Source organism: Musa acuminata, chromosome BXJ3-1, assembly GCF_036884655.1.
Source record: "Musa acuminata AAA Group cultivar baxijiao chromosome BXJ3-1, Cavendish_Baxijiao_AAA, whole genome shotgun sequence".
In the NCBI taxonomy this organism is placed as follows: domain Eukaryota; kingdom Viridiplantae; phylum Streptophyta; class Magnoliopsida; order Zingiberales; family Musaceae; genus Musa; species Musa acuminata.
Window position 1 is genome coordinate 11,253,190 of NC_088349.1, and position 23,099 is coordinate 11,276,288.

Below are 23,099 nucleotides of genomic sequence, written 5' to 3' on the forward strand. Positions count from 1 at the left end.
TCCGTATGCGTACTGTACATGCCGACGCTGCAGGTTGTTGCTCAATTATTTGCAGACGAAGACTTCCACGCCGTCTCCAAGTCAAAGCATACTGCAGTCATCAAATGACGCGTTGCATGGACTACTAGTCAATCCCTCGCTTCCTCTCTCTGACTCTGCGACAGAGAGAGAGAGAGAGAGAGAGTGTGTGTGTGTGTGCACGCTGCTCACCACACGAAAAACAAATGGCGTGGGGGCGTTGAACACTATGTGAACTGCTACGTGATCTAATAATCGAATCGAGACAGCTGTTGTAATGTACTTGGTGCAGATCCATGCGCCTACGAAGACGGTATGTGACAACTCAATACTTGGAGTAATCGATCCTGTAACCCACTCCAACCTCATCAGCTGCTTCGGTGAGGCCGAGCTCAGGCTTTTACTGCGATGACAGGCGGATGAGGAGGGATGGGACGCTAAACAATGCATGCATCTCCAGTAAATCGGCTGCAACAGCGACGGCAGGAGGAAGAAGACAAGCAAGCGTCCACACACGCAACCAGCTGCGCCTACTCCGAGCCCATTTTTCTTTCACCATGGTGGCGACTGCGAGGGAATCAAGCGACTTCCTCTATTTAATCCCTCTGAGGAGGCCACACACCCACCCACCGTGCATGGCCACTTAGCCTCACCGCATCATCTGTGGAGACTGCAGCAAAGAGATCGGGCATGGGTGGTCAGAGTGCAGATGCCCGGGACTCCTCGCTGGAGACCATGGGGCCGCCGCCGCCCAAGAGGGGATACAACAAGTACGCCACCGGCTGCGCCATGCTTGCCTCCTTGGCCTCCATCCTTTTGGGCTATGGTAACACAATCGCTCTGTTCTCTTGTCGTCATCTTCTTCTTCTTCCTATGAGACTCTGTTCGTCCCCTTTGGAAAGGAAGCTCACCTTGTTTGATGGCAGACATTGGAGTGATGAGTGGAGCTGAACTGTTCATCAAGGACGACCTCAAACTGAATGACACACAGATTGAGATCCTGCTCGGGGTGCTCAACCTCTACTCCCTCGTCGGCTCCTTCGCCGCCGGCTTCACATCGGACTGGATCGGACGCCGCTATACCATCGTCTTTGCCGCTACCATCTTCTTCACCGGGGCCCTCCTCATGGGGTTCGCCACCAACTACGCCTTCCTCATGGTCGGCCGCTTCGTTGCCGGCATCGGCGTTGGGTACGCCCTCATGATAGCCCCGACCTACACCGCCGAGGTCGCCCCGGCCTCCTCCCGGGGCTTCCTCACCTCCTTCCCCGAAGTCTTCATCAACTCCGGCATCCTCCTCGGCTACGTCTCCAACTACGCCTTCTCGCACCTCCGCGAGTCCCTTGGCTGGCGGCTCATGCTCGGCGTCGGCGCCATTCCTTCCGTCTTCCTCGGCCTCGGCGTGCTCGCCATGCCCGAGTCCCCTCGGTGGCTCATCATGCAAGGCCGGCTCGCCGAGGCCAGGAAGGTCCTGGAGAAGACGTCCGACACGCCGGAGGAGGCGAAGCTCCGTCTGTCGGACATCAAGATCGCCGCCGGCATCCCCGAGGACTGCGACGACGACGTCGTGCCCATGCCCAAGAAAACCCGCAGCAGGGGTGTGTGGAAAGACCTCTTGGTCCGGCCAACGCCTTCGGTGCGGCGAGTGCTGATCGCGGCAGTCGGGCTTCACTTCTTCCAGCAAGCCTCAGGCATCGACTCGGTGGTGCTCTACAGTCCCAAAGTGTTCGAGAAGGCCGGGATCCAGGGGAACACGAAGCTGCTGGGCACGACGGTGGCGGTCGGCTTCACCAAAACACTCTTCATCCTGGTAGCGACGTTCCTGCTGGACCGTGTCGGGCGGCGGCCACTGTTACTGACCAGCTTTGCAGGGATGATCTTGTCACTGGCCGGCCTCGGACTCGGCCTCACTGCCGCCGAACACCACACCGACGGGCATCTCCCATGGGCTGTCGGGCTATCAATAGCATGCGTTCTGGCCTACGTCGCCTTCTTCTCCATCGGCGCCGGGCCGATAACATGGGTCTACAGCTCGGAGATCTTCCCGCTAAGGCTGCGGGCGGTCGGTGCGAGCATCGGGGTGGCGGTGAACCGCGTGACCAGCGGCGTGATCACCATGACCTTCATCTCTCTCTACAAGGCCATATCCCTCGGTGGCAGCTTCTTCTTGTACGGCGGCGTCGCGGCCGTGGCGTGGGTCTTCTTCTTCACTTACTTGCCGGAGACCCGAGGGAGAACCCTCGAGGACATGGAAGAGCTCTTCGGAAAGGAGAAGGAGGTGGACAAGCAGACGAAGGAAGAGAACAGAGTTGAAATGGTCAACGCAAGTAACCGTAATGGTAATACACGATGAATTGATGGATCTAATCGCAAAATTGTATGAATCAGTCAAGGGCCTGACTATGAAAACAAAAAATATAATGGGTGTTTAGGTATTTGTGTGGGTTAGGAAAGTGTGTTGGCTAACTCGTTTGTTATCCATGGACACATGTAATACCGGTGGCCAAGTATTTCTCTATCTTAAGTCTTGAAGGTGGAAATGTACTTCATTTCTCTTGTGTGGGATATGCTGTGACATCAACTTCGTTTACGTGTTGTATCTTCTTAATAATGTCTCTCGTGACACATTTATTACCCCATACTTGCAGGCAGAGAGAGAGAGAGAGAGAGAGAGAGGTCTTCTGATGATAAGCCTCGAGCATGTGGTTGTTTGGTTTCTGCATGTGGGAAGGGAAGACTTTTCTTCCCATTTGGACTGAACAATCGTGAAGGAGTATTATTTTAAGGAACATGTTCAGATGGCTGGGCAGAAGGTCTCACATCGTCATTAATCTTTTCATTTCAAGATCCAAATTCTATCTTGGATCGAGACAGAATACAAAGATGAATTCTCGATCCTTGTACGTGGGTTTCTTAGTCACAGTCAAAGAGTCCAAGTTCCTTCTTCGATTTCCGGTCAAAGATGGAGCGAGCAATAGTTTTTGAATTCTGGCCCAAGAATATGACATGAATGATGTGATATAACTACGAATCAAGCAGTGTTCTACGTCAGTGTGTGCTCCGCGAATCTGATAGGCCGCCACTGACAATAATGCAGCAGAGACTACGGAGCTTGATGAGGATGCTCGCTTGATGCTGCGGTCACTGTTGTGGCTGGAAGTTGTGGCCGCCGCGGATGAGCACGTCATCCATCATTGCTCATTGTGGCTCTCGCGGTCGACTCGGTGACTTATGCTTGTGGTGGACTAGCAGCTTTCATACCGAGAACGAAGTTTCTGATACATTCACTTTGCAGGAATTCTTCTTTCTCAGCCACACATTAATTCGATCTCCAGGCATAAACATAGTGCAGCTTTAATGGTTAGAGAGATCCAAACGACAGCCTCATTCTTCTCTCCAGAGCGAAACTTCCAAGCACGAGCTTGGACTAAGGCAGCCATGTCGATGACGAAGACTGACCAACTTGCCTTGGACCACTCCGTCGTCTGCTGTGACGATACATGTTGAAAGATCAAGACCTGTCCCCCTCGGTCTTCTACCTGCTTCTTCACCACAAGTCTTTCATTCAATAATTTAGGCCACCTGAAGCAGACCACAAACTCCAGAGTGTTACTCTACTGAGATAGCTCGCTCTTTTCATCTGCAACGCAGGAAATCTCCTACCATGGCGCAGCCGGAGAAGCCTAAGAGGAACATGTATGCCTTGGGCTGCTCTTGCTTGGCTTCCATGACTTCGATCGTTTCGGGCTATGGTAGTCACTCTGATCTTCTCATGCTTTAACTGCTAACGAGCTATAAAGTTCTCATGCACGAACTGCTATCATCTACAGACGTAGCAGTGATGAGCGGCGCCAACTTGTTCATCAAAAACGACCTGAAGATCGACGACACCAAGATCGAGATCCTCGCCGGCATCATCAACGTGTACTCCATCATCGGCTCGATCGCGGCCGGGCGAACCTCCGACTGGATCGGCCGACGCTACACCATGATCCTGGCGTGCGCCATCTTCTTCACCGGCGCCCTTGTGATGGCCCTAGCCCCGAATTACGCCATCCTGATGGCGGGTCGCTTCGTGGCCGGCGTCGGCGTCGGCTACGCCTTCATGATCGCCCCCGTGTACGCTGCAGAGGTGGCCCCCGCCTCCTCCCGCGGCTTCCTCACCTCGTTCCCCGAGGTCTTCATCAACTTCGGCGTCCTCCTCGGCTATGTCTCCAACTTCGCCTTCGCCGGGCTCCCGGAGCACCTCAGCTGGCGCATGATGTTCGGCGTGGGCGCGGTGCCGCCCGTCTTCCTGGCCCTCGGCGTCCTCGCGATGCCGGAGTCGCCCCGGTGGCTCGTCATGCAAGGCCGGCTCGGCGAGGCCAAGGCGATCCTCGCGAAGACCTCCGACACGCCGGCGGAGGCGGAGCTGCGTCTCTCGGAGATCAAAGAAGCTGCCGGGATACCAGAAGGTTGCACCGACGAGGTTGTGCCGGTGCCCGAGCGCAGCCACGGGGAAGGCGTTTGGAAGGAGCTACTGATCACTCCGACGCCGCCGGTCCGCCGCACGCTTCTCGCCGCACTGGGGCTGCAATTCTTCCAGCAGGCCTCCGGCATTGACTCCGTCGTCCTCTACGGCCCCACCATATTCGAGAAGGCAGGGCTGAAGGGCAAGACCGAGCGGCTCGGCGCGACCGTGGCGGTCGGATTCACCAAGACATCGTTTATACTCGTCGCCACGTTCCTCCTGGACCGCGTCGGGCGGCGGCCGCTGCTGCTGAGCAGCGCCGCAGGAATGATCGCTTCTCTGATCACCTTGGCGTCGGTGCTGCTGACCATCGACCACCACCCCGGCGAGAAGCTGACGTGGGCGGTGGCGCTCTGCATCGCCACGGTGCTGACGTTCGTGGGCTCGTTCTCTATCGGCCTCGGACCGATAGCGTGGGTGTACAGCTCGGAGATCTTCCCCCTGAGGCTGAGGGCGCAGGGAGCGAGCCTGGGGGCGTCCATGAACAGGTTGATGAGCGGGGCCGTGACCATGTCGTTCCTGTCACTCTACAAGGCCATTAGCATATCGGGGAGCTTCTACCTGTACGCCGGCATCGCGGCTGCCGGTTGGGTCTTCTTCTACGTGTTCTTGCCGGAGACAAGGGGGAGGAACTTGGAGGAGATGGAGGAGCTCTTTGGGAAAGCATCAAAGAGTAGGGAGAAGGCGGAGGAGAAGGGAGGAATTGAGCTGGTAAAGGGGGATGGAGGTGAAAGCCATGATGGCAGGAAGGATTAAGGTAGCAATATTAATGGCCACTGTGAAAAGATTACTCATTTCAATCGTAATATGGCTTGAAGTGGTACTTAATTGTTGCACTCATTAATACCAATCAATACTACGTTACTGAATTAAAATGCTATCCGGATATAATGTATTATCCTTTTAATCGTCTGTTTGGTATATTCTCTTAATATATGTTAGTGAACAAATGCACCGTGGCTGGTGAGTCAGCACGGCCTGATCCACGAGTCGATGTCGGAAGTCTTCTGTCGGTTTGAGCTGGATGCCGAGGTCGATCGGACTCTCGCGATGGGGTGTTGATCGACGTTCCTTGGTGTGCCGATCCGGGCGCTGTGTATGCTGAGCTGTGTCTCTCCTTCTCTCGGGTGGTTGGCAGCTCGTCTTCATGAGGTGGCCACGCCCTTTGGAAGGGGTGCTAGTTGCCGTTGGTCGGGATCCGAGTCGACTCACTACTCTCCTTTGTGCATTGGATGGCGATTCTCGGGTGGTCGGCAGCTCGTCTTTGTGAAGTGGCCGCGCCCTCGGGAAGGAATGTTGGTTGGCGTTGGTTGGGATTCGGGCCGATTGGCTGCTCTCCTTCGTCGAGACGCTCGTGAGTCATGGGTGGCCGCTTTCCTACAAAAATGGCCCTCGTCAGGTGATTCCTAACGAGGCCCCTCCTTTGGCCAGATGCTGGTTAGAGGCCGCTTTCCGACGAGCAAGTCAGTCAAGTGATCAATTGATTTTTTACCTCCTTTGGCCAGATGCTGGTTAGAGGTCGTGGGTCAGTCGTACGCGGGTTGGCATGGTGGACATGCTGAGCAATGCCTTTGTAATCACATCAAATATTTAAGTCATGAATTGATTTTCTTTCTTTACTTATTATTATAATTTAAGAAAATCTTAATCTACTTGTTTGTTGATATGAATTAAGAAAATAACTATTAAGTATTCCAAATATGATGATATCATATTTGTTAGTATATTAAATGAAAATCATTTATATTAAATAAATATAAAAATTAAAATAAATTTCCCTTAATAGAGGCTCACCTCCTCCTATTTAAAGGGAGAGATTTCTCTCCTTCATTCATCACCTAGTCGAGCTTGGCAGCGGGAGGAACGAGGAGTTACACCCTGTTGAGGTAGGTTTGCCTACCTTTCTTAAATTAAAAAGTTTTAGCTTTTATTTTAATTCTTTAAATGTTGAAAGTTTTATAGTTTGAAAAATATGTATCAATTCTTTAAATATCAAAATTTTTACATTAAAGTAATTAGTTAAAGTTTTAATAATATTCTTTGACGATTAAGGTTTTTATTATAGAGTTAAATATGTTAAAAATATATTTATTTTATATGATATTTCCTGTATTACAGTTTATCTTTAATCTTATCTGGATTAAAATCTTGTTAGATTAGAATATGTTATCTAAAATCTTTTTGATATTCTTTGATCTGAAATTTAAAATATATTATTCTGAATGATTTAAAATATGACTAGAATATGTTGAAATTTTATATATGTTGAAAATATAATTTTTATTTGAATTTAGAAGGCTATTTCCTTATATTAAAACTTATCTCAGTCCCTCTTTTAATGTCTTATGATTTCTAGTTAAATTTAGAATGTTATTTCTTTGTATTAAAGCTTTTCTCCTCATCTATCTTTTAATGTATTATTATGTTTTTATTTATATTGTTAATAAGTATATGTTATGATATGAAATTGGATATTAATTGGAATGAAATTGCTCACAGGCCAGGCCCAACTCACGGGTCAGGCCTTGGCCCGTAGGCTACCCCAGCCCAACCATTATGGGCGGTCACATGCGACGCACATAACTAGTCCATGGGCTAGGGCTGGGCCAGTTTTGTGTAATGCATGCTCAATCATGTATAATGCACATGACTAGTAGATGGACTAACTCAATCTAGTCCAATATTATTGTTGAACTTGAGTCCAAATATTGATTGAACTAAACTAGACTTGATTAGTCTAGATCAATTCAGGGTGATTCCGAATTGATTAACTTATTCAAGTTAGTTTAACCTAAATTGAACTTAATCTACTCTAAATTATACTAGTCTAGGGTGGTTCTAGACCAGTTAAATAAGGATTAGAGATCAGTTCAGTTAGGCTTTAGTAAATCAAGTTCAATTGAATCGATTAAACTAGAGTTCAAATCAATTGAGGGCTAATTTATATTACTTGATTTTGATGATATTTAAAAGAGATATTTTAAATATGTTATTTTATCCCGAAATGGACATGACCAGTGTGAGATTATATTATTTTCCTGTCGAGAGCAGGTACGGCGATTCCCTTCAGGGATTAGCGGGCTGTTAGACGTGACGGCTAGACGGTTCCTCCATCCGTTGTTGGGAGGAACGTGTCCCCACTTTGACGGGTGTGGGACACCACTCCATCCGTTGTTGGGAGTGCGATATGAGTTTGCCTCCATCCGCTGTTGAGAGAATACAAACTCATCTCGTATGGTAAAGCCTCTTCATCCGCTGTTGGGGGAGTGCTCCTTCGGATATTTGATATACGCCAATGGGATAATTGATTGAATTTTGATCATGTATACATTTTGAGTTGACTTTTGGGGTTCCTACTCAGCGTTGCTGAATTTTCTTTGTTTTTTATTTTCAAAGCAGCCTCCCTCTAGTACTAAATCGGATTCCAATGGAGAGCGCACCTTCCTCTACCGTTAGGTAGATCCACTTGGATGATTCTTGAAGTTAACATCACAATGTTTACTTTTCTATTTATGATTCGATGAATAAATGGATTGTAATAAATGAATTGTAATAAATATTTATGAATGATGAATAAAGTAATGTTTATCTATTTGGCCTAAATGTGTGGAAAGATTAAAAAAAAAAAAAATCTAGGATGTGACAGTCTTAGTGTGGATTCTGACTTGGCGTGTCTTGGGGGCGATGCCATCTCGGGGTTCCTGAGACGTGATGTGCCGAATAGTATCTTAGTACGGATTCTGACTTGGCGTGTCTTGGGGGCGACGTCGTCTCAGAGTTTTCGAGGCGTGACGTGCCGAGCAGTGCCTTAGTACAGATTATTTAAGACTAATTATTGGTGGCATTAACTAATTTGAGCCTAATAATATTTAAATACAGATAATTTCTTTAATAATTTAATAATCATAGAGAATCTCTTAATAGCATTAATGTGATCGAGAGTTCGTTGGATCCATAACTGGTGATTACAATGAACGATGGCCGATGAATGAGCCTAACAGTGAGAGATGGTTGAATGTGTAACGTTAATAGAAGGGTGAATTTTCGGAAAAGCCCCTCTGAAATATCTCTCAACAAAATAGATTATGTCATATGCATCAGTCCTTTGAATAAATTGGTCACCTAAGTCAAATCGATTCGAAACTTAAAAAAATATATTTTAAATAAATATTTTTATTGGCTTAAGAAGAAGAACAATGGACACTTTTATATCAGTTATTTCATATAAATTATATTATATATATGCAAAAATATGATTTCAAATGAATAACTAAATAAGGGGACATGATTTTAAATCTCGATGGGTGCAAGGCGCTGGTGGAGCTGAGAATTACAGTTAAGGTAATGACAAAACTTACTAGGGCAACTAAGGCAAAAGCAAAGTAATATCTTATATCATACTTGTTAACAACTATACTTATTGGGTGTGGTTTAAGAACATCTTGATAGATAAGAATAAGTGACTTAAAGTCATCCCTTGGGTTAAGAAACCTAAGTCATTAAATAGATGCCAGTATCTTATTAGTGTTTGTGCCAAGGTGGATGCATTGATGTGTGAAAATAGTAGTTGTTGTTGAATCTTGTATTTTGATGATGAAACCAATTGATAATTGTGTTTATGTTTTAATCTGCGTTTTGAGTGACGTAGGATGCTTCGATCAGGATGAGACAATTAAAGCAGAAAAAATCATGTTGTGTCGGAGGAACATGTTAGAAGATTGGACGTCGGGCCAGTGGATCGGTCGACGTATCGACAAAAGACTTCGGGCCGTGGACTCGGGCATCGGGCCAAGAAGAGCGGGTATTGCGCCAAGAATATCGGAGTTCCAGAGTCAACTGGTCGATTGGGCAATAGGCCGCAGGAGAGGACGATGCACCAAAGAATCGGACGAAGCGTCGAGGGACCAATGACATGTCGGACAACTTGGTTAATTGCTTAGGATTAATTGTCTCGATCGAAGTTTTGTTTTACATATGCAGGATTAACTACGATGAAAGTAAGACATGCAGCAGGAGTTGCGCCGGAGTCAAGACAATGATCACGTTGGGAGTTCGAGAGCTTGACGGAAGTCCGGACGGTCGTCGGAGGTTCTGCGGGAACAAATCCGAGAAGTCCAAGAGCTTGCCAAAAGAAGCTCGTCAGAACTCGCCAAGTGGATCGTCGCAAGTCCAGGAGTTTGCCGGAAGTCCGTAGGAGCATCGTCGGAAGACCGTCGGATGTTCGCCGGAAGCTCGCCGGAAAAAGCGATTGACGCACCGGAGCAAGCTGTAGTAAAAGTCTTAAGAATTCTCGTAGTTAGCACGATGATTAAGTTAGAATTGGGAGGTGATCCCATTAACTTATTCTAGGGGCAATTGGGCCCTTGAAAAAACCTAATTGGATCGAATGGATCAACCCATTCGGACCCAGATCACTTGGCAAGAGGTGGCACCACTTGGGTCAGCGGTGTCACCGCCCAGGGCTCGGTCTCCGAGTTCTGGCTGGGCGGTGCAACCGCCCCAGTCAAGCAGTGGCACTGCCTGAGCTCGGTCTCCGAGCTCTACCAGGCGGTGCAACCGCCCCTGACAAGCGGTGGCACCGCCCAGAGGCTCAGTCTTCGAGCTCTGCCAAGCGGTGCAACCGCCCCTGACAAGCGGTGGCACTGCCCAAAGGCTTAGTCTTCGAGCCCTGTCAGGCGGTGCAACCACCCCAGTTAGGCGGTGCAACCGCCAGACCTCGAAATTCCGGGAGATGACAGATTTGAGCTCCAAATTCAAACTGGTTTGGAGCCTATAAATACCCCTCCAATCCTTGGGTAAAAGATACAAGCACAGAGAGATTAAAAGAGAGAAAACACTGCTGCAATCTCTAGAATTTCCCTCCTTTAGCTTAAGTGTTAGAATTCTGTTTAAGAGAGGAGAGTGAGTGCTTGTAAGGGTTGTCTCCTAAACCCAGTAAAAGGAGAAGAGGGGTGTAAGAAGGAGGTTGATCTTCGCCTAGTAAAAGAAGATCGTTAGTGGATGCCGGTGGCCTCGACGTAAGAGGAATCGGAGGAGTGGATGTAGGTCACGATTGACCGAACCACTGTAAACTCCCGTCTTCTCTGGTTTGCATTTACTTTGAGCTAATTATCCTTACTGCAAACCTCCTTCATAGCTTACTACATTCTGCGCTTTTACGATTGCATTTCCAAGCTTAATATTTTTCGAATCGTGTTTAGACGTAAATCGCTTTTCTCGTACGAACATCGTATTTCAGTTTGCGCTTACATTCTGATTTTCATCACAACTGAAAACTGCCTTAACAGATTTATTTTAACTGCTTCTTGCCTAATCTTAAGTTAAAGAAATTTACGAATCGACTTTTCTACTGAAATCGGCTTTGTCGTACGAACGCGTTTTTAAACGTTGAAAGTTTTCCGCTGTACTAATTCACCCCCCCCTCCTCTTAGTGCTCTTGATCCTAACAGTTGTTGCCTCCCTTGAGTGAAAGTATAGGTCAAGGATAAAGCTTCTTCACTTGAGTATTTATTGAGAGAATCAATGGGCGAGCGTTCCTACCACATCGAATCTTCCTTCTAACACCTAAAATGCTATGGGAAGATATCGTTGATGTCCTGATTAATTCGATATGGTTTTGGCTTATGAACACAGATGTCCAAGGTGTGATCGAGGTGTTTTCGAGATGGAAACATCGAGTTTCTAAGATGTCACTTGTATAAAGATTAAAGTCAAAAGAGTTTTCATGACTTAATCTCTCTAACGCTCAAATTAATAACCCGAGGAGGATGAATATGATCCGAAAATAATCTTCTTTATAATTATATTTAAAAAAATTATATTTAGTAGTAAAGGAACAAAATATTTTGTGAAATATTTTTCGATAGGACAACTTTTAACTACCTCAAACAAGCTGAATTCGATCTTTTAACTGAATAGGTGATAAAAGTAAAGACAGCTTACAACCGATGAGAGATAACTTTGGTCTTATTCTTCTAGCATGTATACTAAGACCACATGTTGAATGAAGATTGGTCGACAATATTTACCCTATTAATAATACTTTTTTAAATAACCATAAGCCTGTTTAAAAATATTGTAACTAAGAATTTGGAAAGTTCAATCAAATTCTTCGTATCATATTCATCGATCCGTAGAAAGAAAAATTATAATTATGTCTTATCAAGGGTATATTAAAAATCCGAAAAAAAGGGACACGTTTTGAAGAAGAAAAAGCCCAAATAAAAAGGGGCACGTTCTCGAAAAGCCCAATAACAAAAAAGCGGCACATTTTCCTGCGAATTCGCCTTAATAATATAAATGTAAAACGAGGAGGCCTTTCATATTTAATATGAATTTACGTAAACGAGGCTCGCACACGTGGACCTGGTGAACTTTCACGGGCTGTGATCACCCCTGCAAGATCCCCGTAGGACCCACGGGATGGAGAGAAACACACGTAGGATTTGCAGAGGCCGACGCCACCCTGTAGAGTTCTTTTTGACTGCTGATCTCAGCTCGAACTGCGTGACAGGACCCGAGAAAACAATCAGGAATCCACCTTCCGTTCCTCGTTCAGCTTCTCCCAACAAGTCCACGAGGTGAGCGAGTTGTTGGTAGTACGCGCAGCCTCCCTCCCCTCCGACACCACATCGAGCGGCCAGTCTTCCTTTTCCTGCGGGCAACATAACCAAGGAGATTGGTTCGACCCTCTCTTTTATCTTCTTCTCCTCCAATTCTTCCCGGATCGGATCGCGTTTCCGGGTAGGAGGTCCGACCGTCAACGTTCCGGCGCCCTTCTCTCCATGCTTCCTCTGTCAGGTCGTAGCGGGTCAGATCGTCACTGACATCCTACTCACTCGCTGAAGCCTGAAGGATCACTTCTCCGCGAGTCGCGCGGAGTCCACAAAAGAGGCGGCGACAGAGGGCGAGAAAATGGTAATTTCACCATCGAGCACCAATTCATCTCTTTCTACCTATCAATTTCTTTTTCTATTGAGGTATCTAAACCTTTAATTTCTTCTTGCTCTTTTATGTGGACAAGATTAATTGTTGTTGTTGTTGTTGTTGCTGCTGCTGCTTTATCTTGTGGCGTTGGCCTCCAGAATCTTTCTTCTTGGTGGTTGTAAGGCTCTTTTGGTGGAAAAGAAGGGAACTTGTAAGAGCTGATTTTGTTGTTGGCGTTGTATGTTATTTGCAGGCGATGGCTGATGATGTCACACGGGTCCTCAAACCTCCTTCACTGGTTAGGATTTCGGTTCTTAGAAGTTTGTACATTCCAATACCTAAGTTCGTCTATTTTGGCATTAAAAATTTAATTTTTTTTAAAATGAAAGATATTTTCATTATATTCAATGACGTACATGACGTTCGCACATGAACTAGAACTTGAAACCTATCACTTGTACAACGATACACTAATCAATTCGGATGCCTCGACAAAGATAAAATTCTAATCTTGTTATGCCTAAGTTGTGGTGTTGCAATTAATTTTCTGGGACCTGATTGCTTGCTGACTTGATATTTATTTCACTAAACTTGTCTTTGTCAAGATTATGAGCAGACAAGGTTACCACATTAGTATCTGTCAATTCTCTAGCAATTCCCAAAGCTTGTTAGTTGCTTTGACTCATTTAGTTACTTGGTCAGGGGATTTTTATCTCTAACGAGTGGTTTTGGCAAAATTTTGGGAACCCTGTTTTTTCTGACAAAGAAAATTTTGACAGGTCGCTGCTGAATTCAAGTACACTACATAGAATCAACAAACTACTACTCAAATGACAAGTTTTGTCCGTTAGTGGTCGATAGATTACAGAATTGATGAACGCTTGTTCTTATCTTGTTAAGTTTAGGAAGCTTGTAATTGTGTGCTGCTCCTACTCGGTCGATCTTTACGTGATCATCACTCCTCTCGGTCACATCACAGTTCTAAATGTGGTCAAAATTTTAATCCTTTACTGAACTTGTTCAAAGTTGGATAACTGAATCACCTTAGAATTTTCTAATGAAAATGATTACCTCTTTGGTATTATAACTCTTTCATTTCTCCCTTGTGTTGTGTGAAACAGAAGTTACATTGACGTATTTCTATTTTGATTCTATCCTTCTGATGTTAGTTTGTTTATTTATTTTACAGGAGAATCTGATCTGTGTTTCTTTGCTTCTCTTTCGCTCTTGGCAGAAATTGAACGCATCCATTATTTTGAAGTTAATACTGGTCTTTTGCTGGTATTTAATGCATCTGCTGGTCTGTCTCGTGCATATAATGGCCTCTCTGAAAAAATGGCTGCTTTCCTACATCATTTCATTTGGACTGCTAAGCAAGTATCAAAATCTTCAGTTGGACATGCTTAACTGTCTAGCTGTTGTGGTTGATAGTGAAGAAGCCACAGATACAAGAAAGATCAAGCATCTTTTGTGCTGGTTATTAACTATGGATATCAAATATATCACTCTTTATGACATGCAAGGTAAGTATTAAACCATATTAAACAAAAGGCAGAACTTGTCTCTCCTACATTTGTTGTTACTGATTGTCTTTGCAAACTTAGATAGCATAGACATTCACATATATCAAACAAAATCTCCAAATGTCATCGTTTATAGTATTTATGATACTTACTGTCATTAATAATGATATCAAGGTTTGCTGAAGAAGACTCTCGGAAATGATTTAATGAGCTTGACAAAAACAAGTGCGAGATCATGCTCTGTAAGTTGCAGATTAGATTCTTCTGATTCTCAATTTGTTGCATAGAATACACAGTACTTGTCCTTGGTCGTATACATCTGTGATGTAGATGAGTTATTATTGAACATGTAGGTTGATGACGTAAAGACGATGGCTTCAGTTTTTCAGATGGAAAAGATGACAGTAGAGATACTTTCTTTATCTGATGGTAAAGAAGGAATTGCTAAAGCAGCTAGCTTCCTGTGTTCAAAGTATATGAAAGATGATTCTGTAAGCTGCAACAAGTCAGAACCAGCCTTCACAGAATCTGATGTAGCAAATGCTCTAAATGCAGTAGGTATGCATTTCCACATAGTACATTCGGGTTATATGGCAGTCTCAATACCTCCTTATTCTTTCTTAGTTTATTCATCATCTTTTGTGTTGCTGTGACATTAGTTAAACTTGGTCTTTCTGCTTAGGTTATTGCGGACCTGAACCTCAGCTTCTTCTCATATATGGACCAGCTAGATGTCATTTAGGATTTCCTCCATGGAGATTAACCTACACAGAGATCGTGTAAGTTCCAATGTTCCATTGACATGGAAACAAAACTGTGTTCTATGCTAGGCTTCTGATATGACCATGAGTTGATGTTGAAGCAATAATTTTTTTTTATTTTTATTTCTATGATCAGAAAAACAACCTCTTTGCTTAGAGGGAGTAATGCTACTCTCTTCTGACCCCTCGAGCATTGTATTCACCCCTAATCCATTTCTGTGATCAGAACAATTTGATTCCTTTTATAATTTCATTAGGTGCAGCGATAGACCCAAAACAATTGGAGATTAATAATGATATTACACATTTACCAATATGCATACTCTACTCAATCTCTTGGTTCCCTGTTGAATTGATTGGTCTTGTTACTCGTACAAAATTGATTCTCATCGAGCCTCTGCAATTTCCTTCCTTAAGCTGTAGAGTTTGTACATTGTGCACCATGTTCCATCTTTTGTACTTGCATTTCATCCGGTACATGGCATATTCATTCTAGTTATACTGTTCAAAAGAAGAAAAAATAGAATAAATATCCTTAGTACGTTTAAACATATTCATATATGAAGTTCTATACACTTTTGTTCAGCTCTAGATGTTATTTGCAGAAATGCAATTTAGATGGGCTAACCAAGCAAAGTAGCAATGAATGATCATGGAAAACATATGCAAGTTGAAGCATATGTTTTCCTGTAGTTCTCTGGTTTTCTGACTTCAAGCAGTCTGATTGTCCATTGTTTGGAACGTCAATAAAAAAGGCAAACTCGAAAATAAAGTTCATCTTCTTAACCTGATCTTGCAGACTCTGCATATGCACAAAGACAGAAAGATCCCATGTGGAATAAACTCTGAAGCTCACAAACATTAGGACTCTTTTTGGTTAATTATTGCGATCAGCATTTTTTTTGTGACCTTGAATTGAGATACTTTTCTTCTCTAGTTTGACTCGACTGTGTCTGAATTGTTTAGAGGTACATAAAAAGTGTGATGCATATTTCACTCACTTTTGTTACTTTATTATCATGCGAAAGTTGCAACATTACATTATATCCACTGAACTGAGAATTATTAACCTCTCTTTGTTTCCAGGCATATGGGTTCACTGAGATTCATGAAATATGGTGCTATTCTGCGGGAAATATACCAGTTTTCAAAGAAGCACCAAAACTACGGCACGTAATCATTCTGTTTGCATTTCTCAGGTAAATCAGCATGGACTAATACCATCCCTACTGCTTCATTTCAAGTGTTTATGGTTGCAAGTTATCATCACCATATTTTGTTGTGCTGCATAAACACAGGTTGCTGGTTCAGGACACATCTGTGTTACCCAATGCACTTGTGCACCAAATAACTGCTTGGGAGAGACCTATTTTGCTTCTACTGTTTTTTCTTGTGCGAATTAATAATGCCCTTAAGTTGGTCCTCACCTGTAAAGAAAGGTGGAATAAGCATATGCTTCAGTTTCTTTGCTCTCTTGCCCATTAATAATGCCCTTGTGTAAAGAAAGCGCATTATTATGGTTGTGTTCTTATGGTGGAATAAGCATATGCTTCAGGCGAATTAATAATGCCCTTGTGTGTTCTTATGGTTGTGTTGTAATAATGGCAAGCGCCACAGAGAAATAATAAATTATATATGAGTTCCCAAGAATGTTGGCAGCCTCTGCATTGCATCATGGCATGCTCATCAAAATTGGACAAAATACTAACTTGTTGGTCATCAAAATTGGATTGGATTGAAGCTGTTGAGCTTAAATTGGCAATGATATATTATGATTTGAGTTTGACATCGGTGTCAAGGTAGGTCACTTGATATCAATTGTCATGATCCGACTTGATAGAATACTTGATCTAATAGTTTTGTTGAATCTGATTCTAAAGCATACATTGAATCCAGGAACCATAGTGGGTCCAAAGATTGACCCAGTTCTCACACCAGGTTTGTCTGAGCAACGGCTGAATTGGCTACTTACTCTTGCATTGAAAGATGCAGTACAAAAGAACAGTCTCTCCATTTATTACATTCAGATGAGCAAGTTTACAAGGCCAAAATGGCATTTTTTCTACCAGCCATGAGCTGAAAATTCAAAGGGATTTCAGCAACACTTTACCAGCTTCCACTGTTCTGCTCATTGGTTCTGCCATACAACCGAAAGAGGTTGAAGGCAGACATGGAGGAAACAATCACCAGGCAGACGCAGGCCAGGAAGGCACTCGCTATGCCCTCCCCTACCTGGGTGCAGAATTTCCCATACAGGTTGCATAGTTTCATCCACTGCAGCTCCGCCTGGCCCGACTGGCCAAGCTCCGCCGCTTCCGCTGCGGCCGCGATCGCTGCCGATGCAGCATACGCCAGTGCCTAAAGCAGAACCGTGCATCAGAACAGTGAGTGCGGGACCATGTTGCAACAATTATGGAGCCACCTATGCTCCGTAAATCTAAATATCCGACGGTTAAGAAGCGACATGTACACAAGATGAGAATGTTACGATGGAGGTGCAAAGTCAATAGATGTTTTCGTTTGTAAATAATTAGATATAGCTTCGATTGAGGATAAAATGAGAAAAAATCGTTAAAGATGATATGAAAATGTACTATCGATACCTATACATGTTATAATTAGAACAAGTGAGATAATTAGTATTAAAACTGCATCAAAAGATTAAAAAAAATCTAAAAAGGATTTACTAGAAAATGCTTTGTAAAGAGCTCAATGACATAAAAGATGCATGTAGTTGAGACATTATAACTTGTTATAGTTGTAAGGATAAGTCATTAACAAAAAAAATAAAAGAACAGTGCTTTCCTTTGGGAACTCAACAAATTATTATCTGTGATCTGCCAGGTAAAAACACCAGCAGTCTTTAATAGCAGTAATGGGATGTAGTAGTACTGCAGTATTTATTGAATGCTGTCTTTTTCTTAAGATTATGATACAAGTGAATTCTTTTGGATGAGTAGAAATTACACACAAATTAGATAAAGCCATATGAGATGAGCTTGTAGTGCCTACATAGCCTCTGCCAATCTGTGTCACTCTTCAATTTAAGGCTAAAATTTAAGACCCCAAATGATCATTCTGGTCTCTGTGCATGAATTCTTCCATATGTGCATTGAAATTTGTGTCTAGTTTGGCATGTACAGATGATTCTGCAAGGGGCTGAGACACAAATTTGGAATCCATTGAAGAAAACTTGAAGCAGAGTTATATTTTGATGCCTTGGAAAATGTCCCTTTCTATCTGTAAAGGCTAGTATTTATGTCAATCAAAAAGAACAAAAAAATTCTCAATCAATCATTCATCAAAATTTGCACAACTTTCACAAGTTGTTCATAAGCTAGAATAGGCTGATCACTGACCAAACAACTTTGGCCCAAGAAAGCCACTACCACCATACCTAGATGATCAGTTCTTTTGTCAATGATCCTATTTGATGCTATTAAAGATTTAGATTAATGCAACTGAAATTAATAATATGATTTCTTAAGCAACTCTTTGGAAAACCCTGTCCTGTAAAAGGACTAGTCATATAATTAGAACAACAAAGGAGAACAAGTGTAGTAGTTCAACAAGCTACCTGATCACAAGAGAAGATAGCCCAAGCCAAGGCCTTCTTGAGTAGAACACCCCCCTTAATGATGCTCACCACACACCTCACCCCCTGGACCAGACTGTAGCCTGCAGCTATCCCATTAGCAACCACCAAGAACCTGCCAGTCCAACCAAAACGTATTCAGTGATGTCAACTTTGTGCCATCATGAGAGAAGAATGCAAAGCAATGATGTGTGGTGAAGAGATTTGGAAGAAGAAAGAATGAAAGAGACACCATGAAGCAATCTGCAATGAAGTGAACCAGTCATGGCTACACAAGTACTAGGAGGAATGAGAAGAAGGGCTTACACCAGAGCTTTCATGTCAGTGAATCTGGCCTTCTTCTCCACCGAGAAGAACTCCCTAACCTGGGTAGCAGACCCTATCAGAGCAGCAGCAAGAACCCCAAGCCCACATATGGCACACCTCAGCACAACCTCAGCCACCTCCATCCTCCTCCCCACAGCTCTCAACTTCCCACCCCCATAATACACAGGCACATTCCCTGGGCTCATCCCAACCTCTGGCCTCATCTCCTCACTCAGATTCTTGATAACGGACAAGACAAGAAGCTCAAGAAAACAGCAGCAACCTCTCCTCTCCGTTTATACCCCCCAAGTTCTTCCAAAGCCCACCTCTTCACAAGCAAAGGAGCCAAGGGCTATAAAGAGGAGCTGTCCCAGATGGCATTCGATAGCTTGCGAGTCTGGGTTTTCATAGACTGCAATGTCCTTTATTGCTAGAACCAAGGGGAATTGAATTCCCATTTAAGGATGGCCGGTGGGGGCTTCATGAGTTCACCATCTGCAGCACAAGCAGCCTGTTGCTTTGTGTGAACAGTGTCTGAAACCACTGACGTGTGTGGCATGTTCTCCTAATGCATCAAAAACAGAAGTACTGTGGCCATAATGATGAGTGGAAGACGGAAGGTAGTAGAATCTTACATCACACTGGGCAGTCATTGGGATTTGTCTGAGGTTGGATTGCTTTTAATTGCTCCATATAAACACCAACTCTTTGGAGCCATTGCTGGACTTCAGCTTTGCTGCACTTTGATAGCTTTTCATGCACATCAAAATATATCTCAGATCACAAGCAAGCATCACAACATTGGCAGCTTGTTCTTTCAGTTCTGAAGAACTGAGAACTGACTAGCACAAAGACTCAAAACTGATTAGCTTAATCCGAGTGGCAATTTGATTAATTTATTACTGTAAAATTGACATCAGATTTAATGATCCACATCTTTCATGTGATGCTACCATTTTTTTAACATCTTCTCTATCATAAAAAGAAAATGATCCAGTGCACAAGAAGTGATATAAAGATTGAACAACTGAATTCTAGCAGCTAAATTGAAGAAATATCCCTATGCAATTAGGATAATTCAAGCTTATAGCATGATTAAGAACTTGGAGGATTGAAGAGCAATTCAAGAGAAAAATAGATTGATTACTAATGTGAATTTCTCTAAATCCAAAATGTTGAAAGGATAAGAAGCTCTTTCCCATCTCTGACAAGGTTTGGTGTGTTGGATTGCAATATTGCAGTTAATGCTCCATATCTTACATGGATGTCCTTCTCAATCATTCACATGTCCTCCTAGAATTGTGGGGTTGACATGATAAGGAAGAACAAATTTGTTGCATCGACTGGTAGTACATTTCAATTACCATGGAGTATAATCAACAGAAAAGATTTTGCTGCACATTGAAATTAATTCCACAGCTTCAAAACAAAAATGGAATGAACACCTTGTCAGCTGTGGCAGTCTCAGTGATTCATGGAATGATTCGGAAGCATTCTAGTTGAATGACGAAGCAGGAAAGATGGGGTTTAATCTGCATAAAACTTGAAGCCAAGCTGGTAACTAATGCATGGATCAGGAACTGTACTGACAATAAGATGTTCTGGCATCAAATCCTCAGGGCAAAGAAATCCTTGAAACAAATTATTCCTTAGTTGTCAGGAACAAAAACTAGGTCTCTTGGAAAATATCAGGTGCCAGCCACTAGATTGATGTCTTCATAAGCTTCAGCTTTAAATACCACATTCTGTGCAAAAAAAGCAATCAAACTGTGCACCAGCCAGAATTCTTGTACTGATGTATCTGTGTCAGCTCATTCTCATGAATCAAACCCTAATTTACATCCATAGAGTTGCTCTGCTGTTGTATTCTCTCTCTCCCAAGTTGGATAACATGATATATCTCTTCTGCTCATTGCCTGTTCATGTCAGGTATAATGAGAAAAAGATACCATATATCAGAATAAAGCTGTTAGACTGCCACAGCAGTTAAACGACAGTTACCCACTTAATAGCCGGTAATAGTCATTAACAACATTCACTGTATCACAAGCTATTAGGAATATTATAACAAAACATGAGGAAATGAGAGGAGTGATCATTACTATTGATCAAACTACTAGAAACATGTCAAAGGGTGATTAAGATTGGGAGAGCAATAGATGACAGGAAAATGATACGAGTTCAACAAAGACTTCCATGGATGCTGTTTGTACCAAAGGAATATTGCTATAGGCACATTAAAATAACATGATCTTATAACATATCACAAAGATCCGGTAAATTTACAGCATTTGGCCCCAAAGTTATGGTGGCATACAACAATCAAAGGCATTATCCTAGGGCTATAGCCTGCCTATCTACAATTCGCAGTATAAAACAAATGGCATATCTCCACACTGAATCTCCAAATTATAATTAAATCGCATGAATGGATAAAACTTATTAATCATTTTACAATAATAGCACAACACCAGAGTGGCAAGCAGTACCCGTAGAATTGGTAGCTGAGTGCTCCTGGACAAAATCTAACATCAGCTTAACTAGACAATAATATTCTATCTTTAGACAGATTAATTATATTTTAACATCTAGGACCAGCTTTCTGAGGATTCATAAAAAGAATAATGTTGAGAAAAAAGTCCAATTTAGCTGAAATCATTCAACAATTAAAGATTACACCAAGCTATATGTTCATGAATGCTACCATATGGGTTCAAAAATGTAAGTTTTAAGTATCAACAGTCATGTAAAAAGTGCTAAGCGCCAAAAGAAGCCAAGGTCCCAAAATGCCTGGGGTGCTAGGCACTTACTCGATGTAATCTAAATAGAGATTAACAGTGTTAAAATCTAAATAGGGACTATTATATGATAACAATAGTTAACGATCTACTATTAACAATATTTAATCTACTGTTAACAATAGTTAGAGCCTTAGAGGTGGGGAAGGAGGGGACGACAATGATGGAAGAACTTTTGGATGACAGCGATGGCAGTGGAAGAAGCTAAGGATGACAGTAACAGCAACGATGAAAGCTTCGGACGACGAAGACGAAAGTTGCGGACAATGATGTTGTGGGTAGAGGAAGCTTCGGATGTGTCCATCGGTGACGTAGGAAGCTGCGGTTCTCTCCCTCGATGGTGGAAGGAGCTGCACACAAAAGCAACGATGACAAAGGGAACTACGCATGAAAGCTACACCTTTAGACCCATTCGTCGACGGCTGAAGAAACATCGGTTCTACGCGTTGGCTGCGGAGGCAGTAACAAAGATGCGATGTAGGCAAAGGCTGCTCTAGGGTTCCTCGAGGTCGCGCGAGGGGGCAAGAGGTGGGTTTTGCAAGTAAAGTAACTTTATGTAGCTTAGTTGGTTCAATCAAACCAACTAGCTACTGTTCAACCGAACTGTAGGGTGCTAGGTTGCTCGGTTTCAGTCGGGCGCTCGCCGTCTGGGTTCAGGCGAGAGCCCAATAGGCGCTTCACTAAAGCACGTCACTTGGCAAATCTGTGAGGTGCTCGGGCCTCACCTCGCCTCACCGAGCACCTATTTAAACCCCCGAGTATCAAAAGTAAAAGAATGATCTACTTGAAAGTTTATAATGTGATTCTGAATTAGCTGCAAGAAGTACTACAAGTGCCATCTTTTTTCTACCTTGATGCTCCTACCTTTATTAATTCACAAGGCTTGTGAATAGCAAAAGGAGAAGCTAGCTTGCTGCAAACAGTATTTGTATATTTAAATGGCTGATCTTTAATCAATTTGGTTTAAGAACTTGGTTAACACAATTTAATCAGTTCTACTTACTGTTCTGCAATGCTTGTCAGTATCTCACAATAACCAGGCTGGTGGATAAGACTAATCCACCCAATCTATAGAAAGGATCACTCTTATGAAATGATATTTTCTGTACAAGGCTTTCAATGGTTTGACAACCAGATATCCAACTAGGTGACCAAAGTGGTTGCATGACTACTGTCTGTCTACTCATGCATAACATTATTATGTTCAAGACTAAGAACATTCTTCCATTATGCAACAAACAAGTGATTATGGGAGATGGATGGCGCCTAAAGCCTCTTGGCCCTGTTGAGAGCCATTCTAGGGAATGCTCTTGTGCACAAGAAACAGCAATCTATTATGCAAGAGACACCAGTCTATTATATGCAGGAAATAGTAACTGCTGTTTCTAACCCACAAAAAAATTAATCTTGAGGAGCCATCAGTGATGTACTGACAAGGTCAATTTGAAGTGTGAACTTCTAAATAAATAGGAATAGGTGTGCATAATGGCTTACCAGACCAAAAAATCACAAGGTTGGTCAAGCTTGACTGACTGTGATGCTTCTCCGCACTCGCTTAGGCATTGTCTTTTCTCACCACCTTGAGGTGTGCTAGATAAAGTGCTTTAGAACAAAAACCAGAATAACTTCTTAGCAGTGAAATCTTTAAACCATCATGACATT

General features: G+C 43.2%; 4 protein-coding genes across 8 annotated transcripts; 3 read left to right on the plus strand and 1 right to left on the minus strand.

Moving 5' to 3' along the window:
• Positions 1-376: 376 nt before the first annotated feature.
• LOC103990481 (putative polyol transporter 1) lies at positions 377-2,608 on the plus strand. The gene is made up of 2 exons (XM_009409640.3): positions 377-844; positions 945-2,608. The coding sequence occupies exons 1-2, from the start codon at positions 709-711 to the stop codon at positions 2,369-2,371; spliced, it is 1,563 nt and encodes a 520-aa protein (XP_009407915.2). The 5' UTR covers positions 377-708; the 3' UTR covers positions 2,372-2,608.
• A 934-nt stretch (positions 2,609-3,542) lies between these two features.
• On the plus strand, positions 3,543-5,440 carry LOC135629101 (polyol transporter 5-like). The gene is made up of 2 exons (XM_065136274.1): positions 3,543-3,770; positions 3,849-5,440. Exons 1-2 carry the CDS (start codon positions 3,683-3,685, stop codon positions 5,282-5,284), a joined length of 1,524 nt encoding a protein of 507 aa, XP_064992346.1. The 5' UTR covers positions 3,543-3,682; the 3' UTR covers positions 5,285-5,440.
• Positions 5,441-12,046: 6,606 nt separating this feature from the next.
• Positions 12,047-16,388, plus strand: LOC135629642 (uncharacterized). 5 transcript variants are annotated; one of them, XM_065137327.1, is made up of 8 exons: positions 12,047-12,445; positions 12,708-12,752; positions 13,644-13,977; positions 14,152-14,219; positions 14,331-14,535; positions 14,660-14,756; positions 15,825-15,937; positions 16,037-16,388. In XM_065137327.1, exons 1-7 carry the CDS (start codon positions 12,443-12,445, stop codon positions 15,913-15,915), a joined length of 843 nt encoding a protein of 280 aa, XP_064993399.1. In that variant the 5' UTR covers positions 12,047-12,442; the 3' UTR covers positions 15,916-15,937; positions 16,037-16,388. The 5 variants fall into 5 exon arrangements, with proteins under 5 accessions (XP_064993399.1, XP_064993401.1, XP_064993397.1 ...); XM_065137329.1 differs by having other exon boundaries at positions 13,689-13,977; XM_065137325.1 differs by having other exon boundaries at positions 12,048-12,445; positions 12,552-12,752.
• A 289-nt stretch (positions 16,389-16,677) lies between these two features.
• On the minus strand, positions 16,678-23,085 carry LOC135629643 (CASP-like protein 2B1). Its single transcript, XM_065137330.1, has 5 exons — positions 22,932-23,085; positions 19,275-20,555; positions 18,640-19,134; positions 18,316-18,448; positions 16,678-17,096 (listed from the first exon to the last, which is right to left on the minus strand). The coding sequence occupies exons 3-5, from the start codon at positions 18,861-18,863 to the stop codon at positions 16,845-16,847; spliced, it is 609 nt and encodes a 202-aa protein (XP_064993402.1). The 5' UTR covers positions 18,864-19,134; positions 19,275-20,555; positions 22,932-23,085; the 3' UTR covers positions 16,678-16,844.
• Positions 23,086-23,099: the final 14 nt, after the last annotated feature.

Excerpts from the sequence above, each read along its gene's own strand:
- LOC103990481 (XM_009409640.3), top strand. The coding sequence starts at position 709 with ATGGGTGGTCAGAGTGCAGATGCCCGGGACTCCTCGCTGGAGACCATG. Across the intron at positions 845-944 it reads CTCCATCCTTTTGGGCTATG|ACATTGGAGTGATGAGTGGA; the intron begins GTAACACAATCG and ends GTTTGATGGCAG.
- LOC135629101 (XM_065136274.1), top strand. The coding sequence starts at position 3,683 with ATGGCGCAGCCGGAGAAGCCTAAGAGGAACATGTATGCCTTGGGCTGC. Across the intron at positions 3,771-3,848 it reads TTCGATCGTTTCGGGCTATG|ACGTAGCAGTGATGAGCGGC; the intron begins GTAGTCACTCTG and ends TATCATCTACAG.
- LOC135629642 (XM_065137325.1), top strand. Across the intron at positions 14,536-14,659 it reads AAATGCTCTAAATGCAGTAG|GTTATTGCGGACCTGAACCT; the intron begins GTATGCATTTCC and ends CTTTCTGCTTAG. Across the intron at positions 14,757-15,824 it reads TTAACCTACACAGAGATCGT|GCATATGGGTTCACTGAGAT; the intron begins GTAAGTTCCAAT and ends CTTTGTTTCCAG.
- LOC135629643 (XM_065137330.1), bottom strand. The coding sequence starts at position 18,863 with ATGAGGCCAGAGGTTGGGATGAGCCCAGGGAATGTGCCTGTGTATTAT. Across the intron at positions 18,449-18,639 it reads ACTGACATGAAAGCTCTGGT|GTTCTTGGTGGTTGCTAATG; the intron begins GTAAGCCCTTCT and ends TTGGACTGGCAG. Across the intron at positions 17,097-18,315 it reads CTATCTTCTCTTGTGATCAG|GCACTGGCGTATGCTGCATC; the intron begins GTAGCTTGTTGA and ends GTTCTGCTTTAG.